This window comes from Mustela erminea, chromosome 15, assembly GCF_009829155.1.
Source record: "Mustela erminea isolate mMusErm1 chromosome 15, mMusErm1.Pri, whole genome shotgun sequence".
Taxonomy (NCBI): Eukaryota; Metazoa; Chordata; class Mammalia; order Carnivora; family Mustelidae; genus Mustela; species Mustela erminea.
Window position 1 is genome coordinate 85539203 of NC_045628.1, and position 22085 is coordinate 85561287.

General features: G+C 37.9%; 1 protein-coding gene across 8 annotated transcripts in view; it reads left to right on the forward strand.

Annotated features, from left to right (window-relative positions):
- Positions 1 to 22085, forward strand: part of CENPJ (centromere protein J) — a 65213-nt gene that overhangs the window by 10691 nt on the left and 32437 nt on the right. For 7 of the 8 annotated variants that reach the window (XM_032314691.1, XM_032314689.1, XM_032314693.1 and 4 more), the window contains 6 exons: positions 7065 to 7364; positions 10094 to 10205; positions 11035 to 11137; positions 11266 to 12895; positions 16022 to 16154; positions 20031 to 20196. In XM_032314691.1, coding sequence (XP_032170582.1) covers positions 7065 to 7364; positions 10094 to 10205; positions 11035 to 11137; positions 11266 to 12895; positions 16022 to 16154; positions 20031 to 20196 — 2444 coding nt within the window. Of the gene's footprint in view, positions 1 to 7064; positions 7365 to 9727; positions 9765 to 10093; positions 10206 to 11034; positions 11138 to 11265; positions 12896 to 16021; positions 16155 to 20030; positions 20197 to 22085 lie in introns of those variants that run through there. The other variant, XM_032314697.1, reaches the window with a different exon arrangement.

Consider the following 22085-nt stretch of genomic DNA (forward strand, 5'->3'; position numbering starts at 1 on the left):
TTTTAACAATGTTTATTCTTCTGATCCACGAGCATGGAATTGTCTTCCATCGTTTTGTGTCTTCTTTGATTTCTTTCATGAGTGTTTTGTAGTTCCTCAAGTAGAGATCCTTTACCTCTTTGGTTAGGTTTATTCCCAGGTATCTTACGGTTCTTGGTGCTATAGTAAATGGAATCGATTCTCTAATTTCCCTTTCTGTAGTTTCATTGTTAGTGTATAAGAAAGCAATGGATTTCTGTACATTGACTTTGTATCCTGCCCCACGTTACTGAATTGCTGTATGAGTTCTAGTAGTTTGGGGTGGAGTCTTTTGGGTTTTCCATTTAAAGTATCATGTCATCTGTAAAGAGAGAGAGTTTGACTTCTTTGATAATTTGAATACCTTTTTTTTCTCTTTGTTGTCTGATTGCTGTTGCTAGGACTTCTAATACTATATTGAACAAGAGTGGTGAGAGTGGGCATCCTTGTCGTGTTCCTGATCTCAAAGGGAAAGCTGTCAGCTTTTTCCCATTGAGGATATTTGCTGTGGATCATTCATAGATAGATTTGATGAAGTTGAGGAATGTTCCCTCTATCCCTATACTTTGAAGTGTTTTAATCAGGAATGGATGCTGAATTTTGTCAAATGCTTTTTCTGCATTAATTGAGAGGACCTGTGGTTATTCTCTTTTCTCTTACTGATTTGTTCTATCACATTGATTGATTTGCGAATGTTGAACCACCCTTGAAACTGAGGGATGAATCCCACCTGGTCATGGTGGATAATCTTTTTAATGCACTGTTGTGTCCTATTGGCAAGGATCTTGTTGAGAATCTTAGCATCCATATTCATCAGGGATATTGGTCTGAAATTCTCCTTTTTGATGGGGTCTTTGCCTGGTTTGGGGATCAGGGTGATGCTGGCTTCATAAAAAGAGTCTGGAAGTTTGCCTTCTGCTTCAATTTTTTGAAACAGCTTCAGAAGAATAGGTGTTATTTCTTCTTTGAATGTTTGGTAGAATTCCCCAGGGAATCCGTCAGGTCCTGGGCTCTTGTTTTTTGATCACTGCTTCAATCTCGTTACTAGATATTGGTCTATTCAGGCTGTCAGTTTCTTCCTGGTTCAATTTTGGAAGTTTATAGTTCTCCAGGAATGTATCCATTTCGTCTAGGTTGCTTAACTTATTGGCATATAACTGTTGATAATAATTTCTTTCTTTCTTCTTTTTTCTTTTCTTTATTTATTTGAGAGAGAGAGAGAGAGAGAACGACAGAGAGAGAGAGAGAGAGAGCATGAGAGGAGAGAGGTCAGTGGGAGAAGCAGACTCCCTGCTGAGCAAGGAGCCCCATGTGGGACTCTATCCTGAGACTCCAGGATCATGACCTGAGCTGAAGGCAGTGGTTTAACCAATTGAGCCTGCCAGGCATCCGATAATTTCTGATGATTGTTTCTGTTTCCTTGGTGTTAGTTGTGATCTCTCCCTTTTCATTCATAATTTTATTAATTTGGGCCTTCTCTCTTTTCTTTTGAATTAGTTTGGCCAATGGTTTATCGGTCTTACTGATTCTTTAAAAAAAATCAGCTTCTAGTTTCTTCAGTGCATTCTACTATATCTCTAATTTCTATCTCATTGATCTCTGCTCTAATCTTGATTGTTTCCCTTCTTGTGTGTGGAGTTGGCTTAATTTGTTGTTGATTCTTTAGTTCTTTAAGGTGTAGAGACAACTGGTATATTCTGGATTTTTCAATTTTTTTTTTAAAATATTTTATTTATTTGACAGAGATCACAAATAGGCAGAGAGGCAAGCAGAGAGAGAGGGGGAAGCAGACTCCCTGCTGAGCAGAGAGCCCGACGCAGAGCTCCATCCCAGGACCCTGAGATCATGACCCTAGCTGAAAGCCACCCAGGCGCCCGGAACCAAGCATTCTTAAGCAAGGTGGTCTTTAGTTTCCAGGTGTTTGAATTCCTTCCAAACTTTTCCTTGTGGTTGAGCTCCAGTTTCAAAGCATTGTGATCTGAGAATATGCAGGGAATAATCTCAGTCTTTTGGTATCGGTTGAGCCCTGATTTATGATCCAGTATGTGGTCTATTCTGGAGAATGTTCATGTGCACTCAAGAAGAATGAGTATTCTGTTGTTTTAGGGTGGAATGTTTGTATATATCTATGAGGTCCCACTGGTCCAATGTGTCATTCAATGCTCTTGTTTCATTATTGATTTTCTACTTGGATGATCTGTCTATTACTGAGAGTGGCATGTTAAGTTCTCCTCTTATTAATGTTTTCATATCAATATGACTCTTTATCTTGATTAATAGTTTTCTTATGTAATTGGCTGCTCCCATATTGGGGGCATAAATATTTACAATTGTTAGATCTTCTCGTTGAATAGTCCCTTTAATAATTATGTAGTGCCTGGGGCGCCCGGGTGGCTCAGTGGGTTAAAGCCTCTGCCTTTGGCTCGGGTCATGATCCCAGGGCCCTGGGATCAAGTACCGCATCGGGCTCTCTGCTCCGCAGGGAGCCTGCTTCCTCCGCTCTCTCTCTCTGCCTGCCTCTCTGCCTATTTGTGATTTCTCTCTCTCTGTCAAATAAATAAAATCTTAAAAAAAAAAAAAAAAGAAAAAAGAATTATACCGGGGCGCCTGGGTGGCTCAGTGGTTTAGGCTGCTGCCTTCAGCTCGGGTCATGATCTCAGGGTCCTGGGATCGAGCCCCGCATCGGGCTCTCTGCTCCGCAGGAAGCCTGCTTCCCTCTCTCTCTCCCTCTCTCTCTGCCTGCCTCTCTGCCTGCTTGTGATCTCTGTCTGTCAAATAAATAAATAAAATCTTAAAAAAAAAAAAGAAAAAAGAATTATGTAGTGCCCTTCTGTATCTTTGACTACAGTCTTTAGTTTATAATCTAATTTATCTGATATGAGAATCGCTACCCCAGCCTTCTTTTGAGGCCCATTGGCATGAAAGATACTTCCCAATCCCTTCACTTTCCGTCTGGATGTATCCTTAGGTTCCAAATGGGTCTCTCCTGTCATTTTATCCAATCTGCAACCCTGTGTTGTTTTATGGGTGCATTTAGGCCATTCACCATGAGTATGGTTATTGAGAGATATGTTTTTATTGACATCATGTTACCTGTGAAGTCTTTCTTTCTGTAGATTGTCTCCATAAATTTCTGTTCAATGATATTCTTAGGTTTTTTCTTCTTTTATAGAACCCCTCCTTTATATTTCCTGCATTGTCGGCTTGGTGGTCACATACTCTTTTAAACCTTGCCAGTCTTGGAAGCTCTTTATCTCTCTATCCATTTTGAATGTCAGTCTTGCTGGATAAAGTATTCTTGGCTGCATGTTCTTCTCATTTAGTGCCCTGAATGCATCTTGCGAGCCTTTTCTGGCTTGCCAGGTTCCTGGGGACAGGTCTGACATTATTCTGATGGGCTTTCCTCTGTTCGTAAGCAATTTCTTTACCCTAGCTGCTTTCAGGAAGTCCTGTCTACAATTATGATTCATCATTTTCACAGTCAGGTTGTCTCGAGGTCTTTCTAGATTTTATGATCTTGGGATCTTGGGGGGAGACCTTTCTTCTAGTACACGAATGCTGGTTGCATTCGTGAGATTGAGAAAATTTTCATGGAGAATTTATTCAACTATATCTTACAGTCTTCTTTCTTTCTCCTCCCCCTCAAGGATTCCAATAATTCTGACGTTGGAACGTTTCATGGCGTCATTTATTTCCCTAATTCTGTTTTCATGGCTTCTAAGCTCTTTGTTCCAGGCTTCCTCCTGATCCTTTTTCTATATCTGTTTGTCCTCCAGATCACTAATTCTATCTTCTGCCTCAGTTACCCTAGCTTTTAGAGAATTTAGATTGGATTGGAACTCATTGAGAACATTGTTAACATCATCCCTGGTGGCTTTTACTTCTGCCCTAATCAATTCTATTTTGTCATCAAAGACTTTCTCCAACCTAGCTATTGCCTGGATAATTGTTAGCCTGAATTCCCTTTCTGACATACTGTCTATGTCCATATCCAATAGCTCTCATGGAGAGGGCCCAGTCTCTGAATTTTTATTTTGTTGGGCATTCCTCCTCCTAGTCATTTTGGTGAGAGATGGCTGAACAGATGTGTAGCTCAATGTATCAACCATCGTGCAGGCAAGGTGCACCCTGGAACGCTTCTGCCTGCTGGCGTCTTCTGCCCCCATAGAGATCCAGAAGTGTATAATTCTAATCTCAGGCTGATTTCATGGGTGATCAGAGTTCTTTGGTAGGTAATCAGCTCAGTTTAGGGGAGAGGTGGAAACGGCGCCTCCTCCTACTTCTCCGCCATTTTGTCTCCCAGCCAGAGCTTTTTAAAAATTAATTCACTTAAAATAATAACCAGTTACATGTTATCATAACTAACATTTTTTTAAATGAAAAGGCTTTTCTAAAAAATAAGAAGAATGGCATAGTTTTATATTTTTGAAAATCTCTGAGTTAAAAGTTCAGCTGATTCTCCTATTTGCTTCTGCATTCAGTTTCCTAAGTTATATTGTTTTGGTTGAAGCATGTGAAAAAAAATTCAGCTTCACATGGTGTTTAATTGGAAGAAGGAAAGAGGAATACTATAATAGCCTTTTGAAGTAATTGTGGTTCTTCCTTTGATATTGTATCCAAACCTAAGTTAGTAGTGATTCACAGTATGGAGTCTGAAACCATATTCATGCACTTTTTTATACTCTATTACATAAATTATATTGGAATATCTTGACATTTTGAATGGCTCTTTTATTTTGCATGATCTGGTGAAATTGTGCATTGATTATTTGGGAAATAGTGGTTCATGGATTTATGTGGGTCTTTAAAATACTAACATTTCAATATGTAATATAAAAAAATTATATCTATTAATACCACTACAGATTTCATCATGAAAGTCCTCAAGTATTATGAAACTGTCAAGATCATGGTGGTAGACATGTTTACTGAGTTCTCATTTTTACTTGAAGGTTTGAATTTTACCATTCTTAGCAAATACTGTCAGTTATTTTCCTTGAAGTGACTGGTTCACTCGTTTCATTTTTGAGAAAATACCTGCCAAGTACCAAGTTTAAATCATGATAGTTTGTCTCTCTCTTTTTTTTTTTAAGATAAAGATAATGTTCTTTGAGAGAAGTGGCTAGTTGAGCTTAAAACTGCAAAAAAAAAAAAAAAAAAAAAATGGCACAGCCATGTCTTGGTTTGCAGCAGAAATGATTTATGCATACTTTCTGTTTTGTCCAATAGAATATTCAAAAGACATGTACTCAACAGTTAAAATTCAATTAAAAGATTAATAATTTTTGTAACTTTAGGACATTCTTAAGTAAAACAGGTTTTTTCTTTCTTTTTTTTTTTTTAAACTGCAAGTGCTTGGTAGTAACTCATACAGTGACTGCTAGCACAGTTGGGTGCTCCTGTCCTGCTTTCGAGTTAAACCAGCAGTTTCCATTTTTCTCTTGCACCATCAGTGCAGGTGTCAGCAAGGTGAAAAAGGCAAATATTGTCTTAATATTTTATGAAAATAGATTTGGCCTGGGGGATGCCCTGAAAGGATTTTAGAGACCTTCAGGGGTTTCCAGACCACACTTTGTGAGTTGCCACGTTGAGCTTTTGGACTTTTATCAAAGACATCTTCAGTCTGAAGTGGGATGACTGTCAGTCAAAAATGTGAATGGGGAGAGTATTGTTATAAAAGAAAGGATGTAGAACCTGATAATCAGAGAGGACCTACCTATTTTCCAGTTTTATTTGTGGGCTGGAGGTGAGGCCGATGGGTATGAGAGATAGGTAGCCTGGCTCTTTTTATGTTTTATTAAACATTTCCCATTGTGTTTCTTCTTCATCTTTTTTTTTTTTAAAGATAAATTGCTTTTTAAAAAATTTTTTTATTAATTTGACAAAGAGAAACAGCTAGAGAGGAAACATAAGCAGGGGGAAGTGGGAGAGGGCTTCTCACTGAGCAGGGAGCTTGATCCCAGGGCTCTGGGATCATGACCTGTGCCAAAGGCAGATGCTTAACCACTGAGCCAACCAGGTGCGCCCCCCCTTTTTTAAGATTTAAGAAAAAGATTTATTTATTTATTTTAGAGAGAGCACATGCATATGTACAAGAAGCAGGGCAAGGGATAGGGAGGGCAGCGGGAGAGAATCTTCGAGCAGACTCATCATTGAGCACAGAGCCCGATGCAGGGTTTCATTCCATGATCCATGAGATCATGACCTGAGCTGAAACCAGGAGTTGAACCCTCAACTGACTGAGCCACCCAGATGCCCCTAAAGATTTTTTAATCTCTGCAACCAGTGTGGGGCTTGAACTCATAACCCCAAGACCAGAAGTCATACGCTTTACTGACTGAGCCAGCCTGATGCCCCTTCACTTCTAAATTTAGTTGAGACATTCTGGGAGAAGAGAAGAATAGTAGGAGGATTTCAAGGGGATGGTATAACAACTAGGATGGAGTTTTGACATCTACCCTTCAAGAATTACAAATTAGAGATATATAGCAGGGGAATCTCTGTGTTTATTTCCCAACCAGAGACTCAAGAAAACAGTGAAACGGTAATACAGGAAATTTAGAAACTACAGAGAAGTACAAAAGTCACCTATAATTCTACTGCCTGAAGATACCAAAATGTTAACAGTAATCTAGAGGAAAGGTGCTTTTATAGGCCGTGACACAGGGCAGTTATTTGTCATTGGGGAATTATTCCAATCATTTTGTAGCCATCTGCCTTGGCACTCTCCGTGTTTGTCACGGGGCTGCAGAGTTGACAATTCCAGCAGTGCTTCTCTTATGGAACATGAATCAGGCAGTGCCTTCCAGAATCAGGCAGTGTTGCAGCTCTGCAAGGTGTACACTGTCTGCACAGGAATTGCAGTATAAATAAATTATGCAAGAGTCATTTTTAGACTTAAAATTTCATGATTTTAAACAGAATTTCCTAATATGGAAGAAACAAATACTTTCATCACTTTAGAGAAAACCTGGTGGGTAGGGATTAATAAAGGAGAGAAAATGTTCTAAGAAGTCATTAGTTTTGGTGATGTTTTTAATTGCCAGGTTTAACCCCACTGCCTGATGATCAGAGTGAGAAGTATAGATCTCCAGGAAATTCAGCCACCATAGAGAAAACCACACCCTTCTTACCATCGTATATCTACCAGAATCAAACCCTAGAGAAAACGCACACTTCCAGCATTTTATTTGATGAACAAAACAACTTTTGTAGAACTACTCATCCAGATTTAGTCTCAACTTCAAAAAGTGGTGCTTCTCCCAATTTGTTTGGTGAGGCACAATATCAAGAAACACTTGTGAAAAAAAGTGATTTGAAGGAAGAAAACCATAACCATTCTTTAGGTAAGTTACTTATATTTTTCTCTTCTGTACCTAATTAGGAGTGTTACCAAGCTGTGCTAAGATAAGAAAAGTCCTTTCTGCATTTTTTCTTGTCCTCTGTGGCTTTTATTATGAGCCCCTACATATTGCACAGCCACTGAGCCTGGATTGGATATAGAACTGGACATAAGAGTTTGTGACTTTCCAAGAAAAATTGCAGTACTCATGCTGACTTTAGACCTCCCTGGTCACATGGGGTCTTCAAAAAGGGAGGCAATGAGTTCCTTGTATACCATTTCTCTTTGAGAGCTTAGAAATAGTTTTGTTTTGTTTTTTTTTTTAATATTTTATTTGTTTATTTGACAGAGAGAGACACAGTAAGAGAGGGAACACAGCAGAGGGAATGGGAGAGGGAGAAGCAGGCTCCACACAGAGCAGGGAGCCCGATGCGGAGCTTGATCCCAGGACCCTGGGATCTTGACCTGAGCTGAAGGCAGATGCTTAATGACTGAGCCACCCAGGCACTCGAAGAGCTTAGAAATAGCTTGAGGTTGATTTAAAACATACATGGTGGTTGTGGTGGGGAAGCATGACAGAAGATGGAAAATGTGAGAAATAGGTTGGTGATGGCAGTTATTTTTCAGAAAAGAAATCTCCTGCAACCCCAAACATTCCATTTGTCCTCAGTGCATCTCTTTATTCCCAGTATCTAGCACATTTCTGCCAGAGAACCAGCAGTGTCTGATGGTCTAAACTTATGGAGCTCTCATGGCATTTTCTTCTGGTCTTTTTTTCTTAACTCCTATTTCTGTGCCCCACTCCTCCCTCCACTTTTTTTTTTTTTTTTTTTTTTTTTTAACATTTTGTAACCATAGAATATTGTATAATTGTGTTCCTTGCCCTCTCAACATGGAAAATGCTTATGGTACATTCCATAGTCTCCATAACCATAATTTTAATGGTTCTCATCATTATGCTAGTCATCAAATAATATATCAGTATTTAATGTTCTTTGAAGTAGGGCTGACTTGTTTCCAATATTTTAAATTTAAATTTAATTCTCAATTTTAATGGTGTTTTCATGAATATGTTCTTTGGGGTAAGTTATAAAAAATACAGATAATACTACTTAGGGTTAGGCACTTTTGTGCATAATATTTTATTTCTAATTTAGAATAATTCCTTTGTATGGAAAGGTCTAATGCCTTTAAACATTTTTTTAAACGTTATACTCTCTTAACCTTTTATTTTGGAAAATTTCAAACATCCAGAAAACTTGAAAGTCCACTGCAGTGATTAGCAGTAGATCTCAATTCAGCAGTTAATTTTTGCCATGTTTACTTTGTCTTTATATATTTGTATGTGTTATATATATTTATACCTATATCTATATCTCTGTCTATATTTATGTATAATTTGTTCAGTCATTTCATTGCAAGTAATATGCAGATATTATGTTACATCATTTTAAAAATTTCAGCATACATCAAGTGAAAAATTAGGACATTCTTCTGTATAATCCCAGTAATATTCTGTAATATTCAAATCCATTTTAGAATTCCTGCTATTGTCCCAAAAATGTCCTTTGAAGTTTTAAAATTTGATTTAATTTAATTTGATTTAATTAAATTATTTGATAGAGAGACACAGTAAAAGAGGGAATACAAGCAAGGGGAGTGGGAGAGGGAGAAGCAGGCTTCCCACCGAACAGGGAGCCTGATGTGGGGCTCAATCCCAGGACCCTGGGATCATGACATGAGCCAAAGACAGATGCTTAACGACTGAGCCACCCAGGTTTCCCCCCAATTTTTTTTTTTAAAACAGGATCCAGTCAAGTCCATCTATTATATTTTGTTGTTATAGCTCTTTAGTAATTTTTAATTTAGAAAAGCCCACACTTGGGGTGCCTGGGTGGCTCAGTGGGTTGAAACCTCTGCTTTCGGCTCGGGTCATGGTCCCAGGGTCCTGGGATTGAGCCCTGCATCGGGCTCTCTGCTTGGCGGGGAGCCTGCTTCCTCCTCTCTCTCTGCCTCTCTGCCTACTTGTGATCTCTGTCTGTCAAGTAAATAAATAAAATCTTTAAAAAAAAAAAGAAAAAAGAAAAGCCTACACTTTTTTTCATAACATTAACCTTTTGAAGAATGTAACTTCTTCAATTAAGATTTTGTAGTTTATGTCTGTGATAGTAAAGAAATCCTTGAGAGCTCTAAAATCTTTAGCACATGTTACTTTTTTCTTTTTTTTAAGATTTATTTATCTCAGAGAGCGTGCGTTCAAAGGGTGGGTGGAAGGGGCAGAAGGGGGAGAGAAGCAGATTCCCAGCTGAGCACAGACCCCATTGCAGGGCTCCATCTCACAACTCTAAGACCATGACATGAGCTGAAGTTAAGAGTTGGATGCCCTACTGGCTGAGCCACCCAGGTACCCCTAGCATATGTTACTTTTTTTTTTTTTTTTTAAAGATTTTATTTATTTATTTGACAGACAGAGATCACAAGCAGGTAGAGAGGCAGGCAGAGAGAGAGAGAGAAGGAAGCAGGCTCCCTGCTGAGCAGAGAGCCCGATGTGGGACTCGATCCCAGGACCCTGAGATCATGACCTGAGCCGCAGGCAGAGGCTTAACCCTCTGAGCCACCCAGGCGCCCGCATATGTTACTTTTGATAAATATTTTTTTAGCATAGTAACTTGTAAAATTATCAAGTTTTAGGACTTTCTTTTTTGCAACTAAATTTTCCAATTTTTATCCTAGGAGAAGGTGTTTTACCATGTTGGGAAAAGGTGACTGAACCGATTGAGGAAGGGAATGATGTGAATGTAAAAAAAATTGGTGATTCTTCAGAAGTGGCTAATACTGAAGAAAGGTATCCTCCATGTTGAAAGGAATAAGAAGAATGACAGTTTAATTTAATAGTCAGCTATTAAGATAGAGCACTTTCTTTTTTCTTTGAAAGATGCATGGTTTTCTTATTTTTGCTTGAATATGCTTTTAAGTATGATGTCAAAGATAAAACTTATCACATATTTTCACTGATAGTGCTTAGGGAAATATATCAGTTCAAGTAGATTTGACATAGTTTTGGAAAAACTGAGCAAAGTTTTTTCACAAAAGAGAAAAAAATCTGGATAAAATTAATCTTCTCTCAAATAGTTAAATAAATCCCATTTTGGCAAAGAGAAACAAATTAATATTGAGTCTCACATTTGGTGTTACCTCTAAACTATAATTGGGTAAGTCTGGTAACAGAATTTAAAAATTTATGACAAAGATAAAATATCAATATTGAAGTTTATTATTTTCTTAAATATTTGAATATTTTAGTGTATGTTATGGAAAGGAAAATTACATCTGATTATTGCTTTATCTACATTGTCAATGCTCTTTATCTTAAAGATATATATTTGAAAATTTTAAAATGTATTTTAAAGTGATGCAGTGAATATGATATTTCAAAAGTTAATCTACAGGCAATAGATGGGTATAGAAGGGTTTTTTTCAAGTCATGTGGAGTGTTGCCTTCTCTGTATTTCGGGAGATGGGGTGGGATTATAGCTTTCATTGGATTTTCAAAGGGGATCGGTGACTTTGAGAAAGGTTAGTTCTTAGTGTAGTCAGGGGTATCTGTGTCAGGCACACTAAGTGTCAAATACCACATCTTGATTTGCATGTTAAATAATTATTTTTATGATTAGACCTATTAAAGCTGCTATCAGAGAAAGGAAACAGACATTTGAAGACTACTTAGAAGAACAAATTCGGCTGGAAGAACAAGAACTGAAACGAAAGCAACTAAGGGTAGGCATTGCCACTATTTTGATTAAGTTCATTAAGGCTTTAGAGATTTGTTTGTAATTTTTTTTTTAAATAACTTTGAGATAACTTGGATATACCAGAATTAATTCAAATATTGTTCTCTATTTAAGGAAGCCGAAGGATCGTTCCTAATCAAAGCAAAACCAAAACAACCATTCTTGAAACGAGGAGAAGGTTTAGCTAGATTTACTAATGCTAAATCTAAGTCTCAGAAAGGAAGAGAAAATAAACTAGTGACTAATCAGAGCACTCCAGAGGACCAACCTGTGTTTAAAATGGATAGACAACAATTCCAGCGGAAAACTGCTCTTATAAATAAAGAACTGTGTACAGAGAACCCGCTTGTTAAAAAGAACAATAAAGGTAGAGGCAAGAGTGATTTCGTCACAGTCAGCCAGAAGCCTAAAGTGCTTAAGAGTAGTAACAGGAAAAGTCTTCCTCCAACAGGATTGAAAATACCTGGAGGGAAGAAATATGATGGGCAATTTAGAGATCAGATAAAATTAGAAAAAAAAGTTGAGTCTAATAATAGAGAAAATGTACCTGAGTGTGCAAAACTTTGTGATACTGGTTGCAAAGTCTGGAATAAGACACAGGGTAAAGACAAACTTCCTTTTTCGGCAGGACTGGTCAGCTACATGTGTTCGAATAGCCCAAAACACGAGACCTTGGAAAAGTCAGAATCTTCTCTTGACATTTCTCTTCAGAAAAAATTAGAGAATTGGGAACGAGAAAAGGAAAAGGAAAATTTAGAGTTAGATGAATTTTTGTTTTTGGAACAAGCTGCTGATGAAATATCATTTTCCAGTAATTCCTCATTTGTACTGAAGATCTTAGAGAGAGACCAGCAGATCTGCAAAGGCCACCGGCTGTCTTCCACCCCTGTCAAAGCTGTGCAGCCGCAGATGGTGACACTGGATCCTGTTACTCAATGTAACCACAATGAGGCTTCAGGCTGTACTGAACCTGAACATGAGGGTGAGTGTAAGGTCACACCCAACCAATCTGATTCAGTCTCCTCACCTGAAGGGTGTAGGGAACAGTCATGTAAAGTCAGTAGGAAAGCACTCCAAATGAGCACTTCTGAAAATCAGACTCAGTGGAATGTAAGTGATGATGAAGGTGTCACCAACAGTGACAGTAGCACTGACTCTGAGGAGCAACTTGATGTTACTATAAAACCATCAACTGAGGATAAAGAGAGAGGTTTCAGCAGCAGAGAAGACAGTCCACAAGTTTGTGATGGTAAGGACCCTTTTAGGGACACTGGGATTCAAGAAGAAGATAAAAGGAGAGATGTTGATTTAGATCTGTCTGATAAGGATTATAGTAGTGATGAGTCTGTCACTATAGAAATCTTGAAAAACAAAGTTTCTGAGTCCTCAAGAAGACCCTCATCCATAAGTATGAGTAAAATTGACTTTGACGATGAAAGAACTTGGACAGACCTTGAAGAGAATTCATTTAAGCATGATGCTTTTCTGGGGAATGACTCCATTTATGGGACTCCTCAAACAGCCTACCCTAAGAGTGAAATATGTGTGTCGGACAAAACAATAAAGAGGAAAGTTGCACCGGTCAAGAAGGGAAAGGACTTGAGCAAACCCAGTAGGAGCATAAGCCCTCCTCCTACATCGGATCTCATGATGAAGTTCTTCCCTGCTTTGAAACCAAAACCAAAATCAGATTCACACTTGGGAAATGAACCCAAGTTAAACCCAAGTCAAGACCAACCACTTGGTAAGTCAGCATTATAAAATGTATCAGAATGTTCTAAGTTTCACATTTACCTTATTAGTCTGCTATTGGAATGCTTAAAATCCTTTCCTTTCTAGTTGCTCAGTATAAGTCTAATTAGGAAATTTGTTAAAATTTTATTTATTTTGTGGGCCTAAATAATAACCACTAGTATAAGACTCGGATGGATTGTCATTTCAGATTTTTCAAGTTTAAGCCTATGCCTTATTCTCAAGGCTTTAAAATTAATTTGTTGTAAAGTGAGATAACACTTTTGTAGCCAGAGAGTACCCAGTTTATGGTTTGTGTCGCTGTAAGATGAACCTTTGTGCTCTTTTAAAAATGATTATGTTTTTACTTAGTTTTTTTACTACCTCATGTACTACCTTGCTAAATAGGACCAAGAAGAAATACAGTAAAATTGAAGTTTCCTTTCTTTCCTGGACCTGCCCTCCTAGTTCCCTTTCCTAGTTTTGTAGGTTCCTAGAGGAACCATTTCCTTTGTGTATTCTAAAAAGATTCTGTGTGTGTGAAAGCATATGGGTGAGTGGGTATATAACCTTTCTACACAAATGACTTTTTTTTTTTTTTTAAAGAATTTATTTATTTATTTGACAGAGAGAGATCACAAGTAGGCAGAGAGGCAGGCAGAGAGAGAAAGGAGGAAGCAGGCTCCCCACTGAGCAGAGAGCCCGATGTGGGACTCGATCCCAGGACCCTGGGATCATGACCTGAGCCGAAGGCAGTGGCTTAACCCACTGAGCCACCCAGGCGCCCCAATGACTTTTTTTTTATATATACAATTTTTCAACTTTTTTTTCTTTTCTTTTTTTTTTTTAGAGATTTTAGGAGAGAGAGTGCACATGAGCGTGTAGAAGGGGGGAAAGAAGGAGAAGGGACAGAGGGAGAGGGAGAAGCAGATTCCCCACTGAGGACAGAGCCCTCTGCCCATGCTCAAGGACCTCAGGACCCTGAGATCATGACTTGAGCCAAAGGCAGATGCTTAATCAACTGAGCCACCCAGATGCCTTCACCTGATTTATAATAAATTTTGAAGATTGTTCTTTTCCACATATACATCTGCTTATTGCATTTAATGGCTTTGTAGTACTCTGTTAATGTGATGGGCTTTTAAAATTATTGAAATAGTGAAATATTGAAAAACTCCTTTCTATTATATTATAAATTCTGAATGACTAGCAAAGCATAGGTGCTTTAAAATATAAATTATAACTTAAACTATTTAAAAAGTACTCTGATTTTAAAAGTAGTACTTTTTGCAGAAAGTTTGGAAGCTTAAAAAATATAGAATGAAAAATGTTTATAACTAAACTATCCAAAGGTAGGTGTGGTGTCATTTTGGGGTATTTCCTTCCGGTCATTTTTCCTATGTATTTTTAATATGGTACAGTTATTTGTACTTTTAAGTTACCTTGTTTTTTTTGACCAAGTGTATAATACATATTGGCTATATTTTTAAAACTCTGTGTATTTTTTAAAAAGATTTATTTATTTATTTGAGAGAGAGAGCACACCAGTTGAGCACTCCCTGTTGAGCAGGGAGCCCCATGCGGGGCTTAATCCCAGGACCCTGGGATCATAACCTAAGCCAGAGGCAGATGCTTACAATTGAGCCACCCAGGTGCCCTTTTTCATGTATTTTAAAAATGGTTGCAGAACACTGTATGAATGCAACATTATTTTATTCAATAATTTCCTTATTCCTTATTGTTGAATACTTAAATTATTTTTCACTATTAGAAATAACACTGTAATGTATATTTTTGTGCAAAAATCAGTTTTTCAAAGGGGTAATAGAAGGACAGAAGCATTGACTATTTTACTCTTTTAAATAGCAAATTTGGTATGGAAAAATTCTTAATTTATATTTCTGTGCATAGTGGAGGTAAACTTTGATTTTGGTGTTGATTAATGCTTTAGATGTCTTGTGAATCACTTATTAATGTTCTTAAGCTATTTGTATATGTGCATATATTTATTAATTTTTAAAAGATTTATTTATTTTTAAAGATTTATTTATTTTAGAGAGAGAACACATGCAAGCATGTGTAAATGGGGGGGAGGGGCAAAGGAAGAGGGAGACTTCTTGAACAGACTCCTTGCTGAGCGGGGGAGCCTGATGTAGGGCTTGATCCTAGGACCATGAGATCATGACATTAGCAGAAACCAAGAGTTAGACGCTCAACCAACTGAGCCACCCAGGTGTCCGTATTTAATTATTTGAGAGAGAGCATTTGAGCAGGGGGTGGGGCCTGGAGAGGGGAGAGGGAAAGAAGGGAACTCCCCACTGAGCATGGAGCCCAACACATGGGCTCTCATGAACCCAAGGTCATGACCTGATCCAAAACTGAGAGTCAGTCATTTAACTGGCTCTATAAAGAGTCCTAAATGAAAAAAAAAAAAAAAAAAAAAAAAAAAAAAAATAAAGAGTCCTAAATGTACATATTTAAAGTTGAAGTATAATTGATGTACAACATCCTGTTAGTTTCAGGTGTACATTATAGTGATTTAATATTTTTATACATTATAAAATGATCCCATGATAAGTTTAGTTACCATCTGTTACCCTACAAATGTCTTTCAATATTGACTGTTAACAAAAAATATATGTATTGGGGCGCCTGGGTGGCTCAGTGGATTAAGCCTCTGCCTTCGGCTCAGGTCATGATCTCAGGGTCCTGGAATCGAGCCCCACATGGGGCTCTCTGCTCAGCAGGGAGCCTGCTTCCCCCTCTCTCTCTGCCTGCCTCTCTGCCTACTTGTGATCTCTCTCTATCAAATAAATAAATAAAAATCTTAAAAAAAAATATATATATATATGTATTAGATGTTAAAAACATTATTTGAATTTCTTTTTATATGTAATGTTAATTCATTGTCCGATTGATACTCTTGAGGTTGAATAATGTTTTTCTTAAATTTAGATTGGTTTCATCTGGATAGTTAGGCCAATATAATTTTTGTTGTTGTTATTAGAAGCATTGTTTCTTATGCATTTTAATAGTACCAATGTTGACAGTATTTTTGCCTCTTAGTGTTAAAAGCTAACTATTGTTCTTGCTGCTGAAGGCCTTTTGTGAAATTCAATATATATGGCCTATGTTATAGGTGACAGTGTTCGATCTCAAGTTTTGAGAGAGAAAGTTATCGAATTGGAAACAGAAATAGAAAAATTTAAAGCTGAGAACACATCTTTAGCTAAACTTCGCATTGAACGGGAAAGTGCCTTGGAAAAACTTAGGTAAGTTTGCATCTATAAGTTGGGAAAAAATATGATGATTGAGTTTTCAAGATGATATGTAAAGTATTTGAAATAATTTTTGTCAATCCAACAAAATAAAATAAAAAAGTGAAATATTTTTCTTTGAAATCTTAACTGCATAAAAATTTTTTAATTAAAATGACCCATTGTAGTCAGAAATGTGTTAAAAGGGGAATTTTCTTAGTTGAGGACATTACAAATTGAATTTTGAAAAGGATTTTTAAAAAAAATATTTATTTATTTGATAGAGAGAGATCATAAGTAGGCAAATAGGCAGGCAGAGAGAAAGGGGGAAGCAGGCTCCCTGCTGAGCAGAGACTCAGCCCTGATGCAGAGCTCGAACCAAGGACCCTGAGATCATGACCTGAGCTGAAGGCAGAGGCTTTAACCCACTGAGCCACCCAGGCGCACCTTGAAAAGCATTTTGAAGCTGTTAATTCAAGTGCTACCTTGGCCATTGCATAAGTTTTCTAGGGCTACTGTAACAACGTATAGTTGATTCTGAACAATGTGGAGGTTAGGGGCTCCATCCCCCTGTACAGCCAAAAAGCCACATAAAATTTTTGACTCCCTAAAAACTTTGCTACTAATAACATACTACTGCCTGGAAGTCTTACCGGTAGTGTACAGTTGATTAACACATGGTTTGTTACATGTGTTATATACATATACTTGTAATAAAGTAAGGTAAAGAAAATGTTAATAAACTTGTAAGGAATAGAAAATACACTTACAGTACTGTACTGTAAAAATTTGTATGTAAATGGATCCATGTAGTTCAAACCCATGTTGTTCAAGGATCAACTGTCTACACAAACTAAGTGGCTTAAAACAACAGGAATTTACTCTGTCAGTCCTTGGGTTTACTTGGCTTATCGTTGGACATTTGGGTTGTTTCTACCTTTTGATTATCGTGAATAATGCTATTAACGTTGGTGAGTAAATACCTGTTCAGGTTGTTAGTTCTTTTGGGTATATACCCAGGGGTGGAATTGCTGGGTCATATGGTAATTTTATACTTAATTTTTTGAGGAACCACGATACTGAGTGGTTACACCAGTTTACATCACATTAACTGATTTGATATATTGAGCCAGCCTTCACTTCCAGGGATGAATCCCACTAGGTCATGGTGTAAATCCTTTTAAAGTGCTGTTGGATTTGGTTTGCTAGTATTTATTGAGGATTTTTATATATGTTTGCATCAGGGATTGTCCCATAGTTTTCTTGTGGTGTCATTGTCTGGCTTTGGTGTCCAAGTGACTGCCCTCATGAAATGCGTTTGAAAGTATTTCTTCCCTCTTTTGGAAGAGTTTAGGCAGAATGGGTATTAATTATTTTTTGAATATTTGCTGGAATTTACTTGTGAAGCTATCTGGTCCTGAACTATTCTTTCTTGGGAGGTTTTTGATTACTGATTCAATTTCCTCATTATTGTTCTGTTCAGGCTTTCTGGTTCTTCTCGATTCAGTTTTGGTAGGTTGTGTATTTCTAGGAATTTATCTGTTTCTTCTAGATTATCCAGTTTGGGGAATATTATTGCTCACAATATGATCTTTTTTATTTCTGGGGGCATCTATATTAAAGTGTCCTCTTTATGACTTTATTTGAGTTTTTTTCTCTTTCTTAGGTCTAGTAGGGGTTTGTTGATTTTGTGTTTTTTCCTTCTGAGACTTCCACAATGAATGTATTGGATCTCATGGGCTTTCTTCATTCTTGTTCATTCTTTTTCTTTTTTTTTCTCTAAATGACCTCAAATTACGTGTCTTTGAGTCAGATTCTTTCTTCTGCTCGACTAAGTCTGTTGTTGAAGCTCTCTATTGTATTTTTTTCACTTTATTGATTGTATTCTTCAGCTCCAGAATTTCTGGTTTTTAAGTTTTATTTATTTATTTTTAAGTAATCTCTACACCCCACATGGTGCTCACACTCATGAAACCTGAGATCAAGAGTCACATGCTCCCCTGACTGAGCCAGCCATGTGCCCCCTCTTTTTAAAGTTTTATTTATTTATTTAGTTTTTAATAACTGTGGTTTTTAAAAAATGATTTCTATCTCTTTGTTGAGCATCTTGTTTTCTTTCGTGTATTGCTGATTTTGTTGAGTTATCTGTGTTCTCTTGTAGTTTGCTGAGCTGCTTTAAAATAGTTATTTTGAATTCTTTGTCAGGCAATTCTTAGATCTGCATTTCTTTGGGATTGATTGCTGAAACTTTATTAGTTTCCTTTGGTGGTGTCACATTTGCCTGATTCTAATGTAGCCTTGTGTTGACATTTTTGCATTTGAAAGGGCAGAAAACTCTTTCTTTAAAGACCAGTTTTGGCAGGTAAAGACCTATTCCAACTGGATCCCTGGACTGGTGGCCAGATTCTAGGATCACAGTTGAATGGGATTGTAGTGTGGCTCTTGCTGGGTCCATACTGGAGTCCATAATTGGTGGGTCTCTCTCTCTCTCTCTTTTTTTTTTCTTCAAGATTTAATTTTATTTGAGAGAATGAGAGAGAGAGCACAAGACAGGGGAGGGTCGGAAGGAGAAGCAGACTCCCTACTGAGCAGGGAGCTCCACGTGGAACTCAATTCTGGGATTCCAGGATCATGACCTGAGTCGCTCAACCAACTGAGCCACCCAGGCATATTGGTGGGTCTCTTAACAGGGGCATGGTGGATGTAGTTCCTGCTAGATCCCCAGTTGGGCAGGATTGCTTGTAGGACTACAGTCCAGCAGTGCTGAAGCTAGTCATGAGGCTGCTTCCAGGTCTGCTGTTAGTGTGCAGACAGTGGGTCTGTTACCAGGGATGAGAATGGGTGTGACTCCTGCCAGGTTTTTGAGCATCCTCCTGCTGGGCCTCTGGGTGAGCAGGACTGCCTCCAGTACCACGATACAGCCAGGCTAGAGCCATGTTACAGAACTGTTTCACATTTTATAGTCATGACTGAGGTCTGTGGGCCTGTTACCAGGGAAACAGATGGGTTTGGCAGATGGGCTTGGGGTTTCTCAACCTCTTATCTGGATGGTAGAGCTCCCACAAAAGTACTTTTATCTGTGTATGGTTGTCAGCTTGTTTTTTGTGTAAAGAGATGTGAGCTGGGACCTCCTGTTCTACCATCTTGATATGTCCTTTCCCTATGCTCTTAATAGAACATCAAAATACACCTGGGTTATGATAGTTCCTCTGATCAATATTCTCCTAAGCTAAGACACCAAGTTCTCACACTGGTCTATTAGACCCTAATTCATTTGGCTCTCTGTTTTATTTTTTGATACCTTTTCCTACTTTTCTGTTTCAGCTTTGTTTTATCCACCCTGGCCTCCTGTAATCTTCGACCACATCAGGCATATTCCTACCTCAGGGCTTTTGCATGTGATGTTCCCTCTTTCTGAACTGTTTTGTTCAGATATCCTTATGGCTGTTTTCTCAATTCCTTCAGGTTTTACGTAAAATATTATCTCAGCAAGATGACCTCATCCATAATTTCAATCTCCTTGATACTTCCTACCCTTATTCTTTGCATTATTTTTCTCCTTCTAATATGCCATATATTTTATTTATCTTGTTATTGTCTGCCTCTTCCATTAGAATGAAAAGCTCCATGGGACTAAGGGTATTTATTTTTTCACTGGTTTCTCCAGTACCCGGGATAGTGCTTGATTCATAGGTGCTCACTGAATATTTGTTGGAGGAATGCCTTACGGCGTTAACTGACAGTTATTTCAGTACTATGGATTGAAGATGGATTCACGAAGACCAGCAGCTCCTGCATTCCAGGCTGTCACTGATGTTCCATTTCATATGACATGTGGATTACTCCATTAAGATGGTCCCTTTAAATGATAACGTGGTTTGGTCATTTTAGGAAAGAAATTACTGACTTTGAACAACAGAAAGCAAAAGAATTGGCTCGAATAGAAGAGTTTAAAAAGGAGGAAATGAGGAAGCTACAAAAGGAACGCAAAGTTTTTGAAAAGTATACTACAGTTGCAAGAACTTTTCCAGATAAAAAAGAACGTGAAGAAATACAGGTATGCCAGTTCTTTATGTTAGACTTACGTGATATGTTTGTTCCAGTGCTGTGGGGCACAGAGTAGGAGGGCTGTCCCTTGGCTCTCCTCCCTCGGGCCCTGGAATATCAGAGTTTGTAGGAATATCAGAGTGATGTGTCAAAGAGAAATGGGGTGTCAGTTTTTTAAAACAATTTTAAAAAAAGATTTATTTATTTATTTGAGAGCAGGGAGAGGGGCAGAGGGATAGGAAGCAATTCCTTAAGCAGACTCCCTGCTGAGTGTGGAGCCCAACGTGGGGCTTGATTTCAGGATCCTGAGAACGTGATCTAATCTGAAATCCAGAGTCAGATGCTTAATTAGCTGAGCCACCCAGGGGCCCCTGGGTATCAATTTATTAATCATCCATTGACTCGGTAAGTTATCAGTCTAAGACGGCATGAGGAACATTTTTTGTAGTCCTGACTTTTAAAGAACAAGGTATATCAGTTCTTTTCTTAGTAGAGGCTTCCAAAACAAAACAAAACAAAACAGACTACAGTAATTCCATGGATGAATTAAGAAACCAAGAGTTGGAAATTCACCAGCATCATGTTGTGTTGATCTGATTGGCACCCCTTACACCAAATACTGTTACTTCCAGTCATTTATACAAATTTAAGGCCCCTGTACTAACTGGGTGTTTAATTTTAAAACTTATCAACTGATAGACCAAGTAATCAGTCCTCTTCATTTCAAAGTTAGAATGGACATAATCAGAGGAATGTAGTAGTTAAAAATAACTACTGCAGGGGCACCTGGGTGGCTCAGTCATTTAAGCATCCGGACTCTTGGTTTTGGCTCAGGTCCTGAGATTGAGCTCCACATCAGGTTCCATACTTTGCATGGAGTACATTCTAGTTTCTCTCTTCATTTCCCTGTCCCTCCCCCCATGTTCTCTTTCACTCTCTCTCTAAAATAAAAGTAAATAAATCTTTAAAATAAATAAAAATAACTAATTTCTAGCTAAAAGTCAACTTTCTAGAAAAAAATAGGTGAATATATTTGTGACATTGACGTATGCAGAGATTTCTAAGAGGACACAAAGGACTAAGTACAAAGAAAACACGGACATACTGAATTTCATTACAAGTAATACTTCAGTGGTGCCTGGGTGGTTCAGTCAGTTAAGCATCTGCCTTCGGCTCATGTCATGATCCTGGAGTCCTGGGATTGAGCCCTCGTCAGGCTTCCCTGCTCAGCAGGGAGTCTGCTTCTCCCTCTGCCCCTTCCCCTTGCTCTGCTTGCTCTTGCTTATTCTCTCTCTCTCAAATAAATAAGTAAAATCGTAAAAAACAAACAAGTAAAACTTCAGTTTACCAAAGAAAAAATTTTAAAAGTCTCTCCATTGCTCATGGTATAAAGTACAAACTCTTCCATATTTTAGATACTAGTATTTTTGGGGCACCTGGGTGGCTCAGTTGGTTAAGCATCCAGCTGTTGATCTCAGCTCGGGTCTTGATCTCAGGGTTGTGAGTTCAAAGCCCTGCATTGGGCTCCATACTGGGTGTGGAGCCTACTTAAAAAAAAATAAATAAATAAAAGTAAATACTAGAATTTTTTAGTTGCAGTCTCTGCTTTCTCCCCTCTCATGTAGTATACCTTCCTTGAGAAAGCCCATCTGCAAACCCAAACTTAAGTTATAACATGCTATGTCAACTAGGGTCTTTAAATCTATTTATTTATTTTTGTGGGAAGAAACAAATGCTGTTACGTTTTTGTTTAATGCTCAGTTTATTGAATCTAGTATGTTAGACATTAACAATCTATTTCATAGTTTTGGAAATCATTCCTGAACGCTCTTTGTACTTTGATAGTGTTGACTTAAGCATTAGACCCTTTCCAGACTTGATTATTGTGTGTGGCCATGG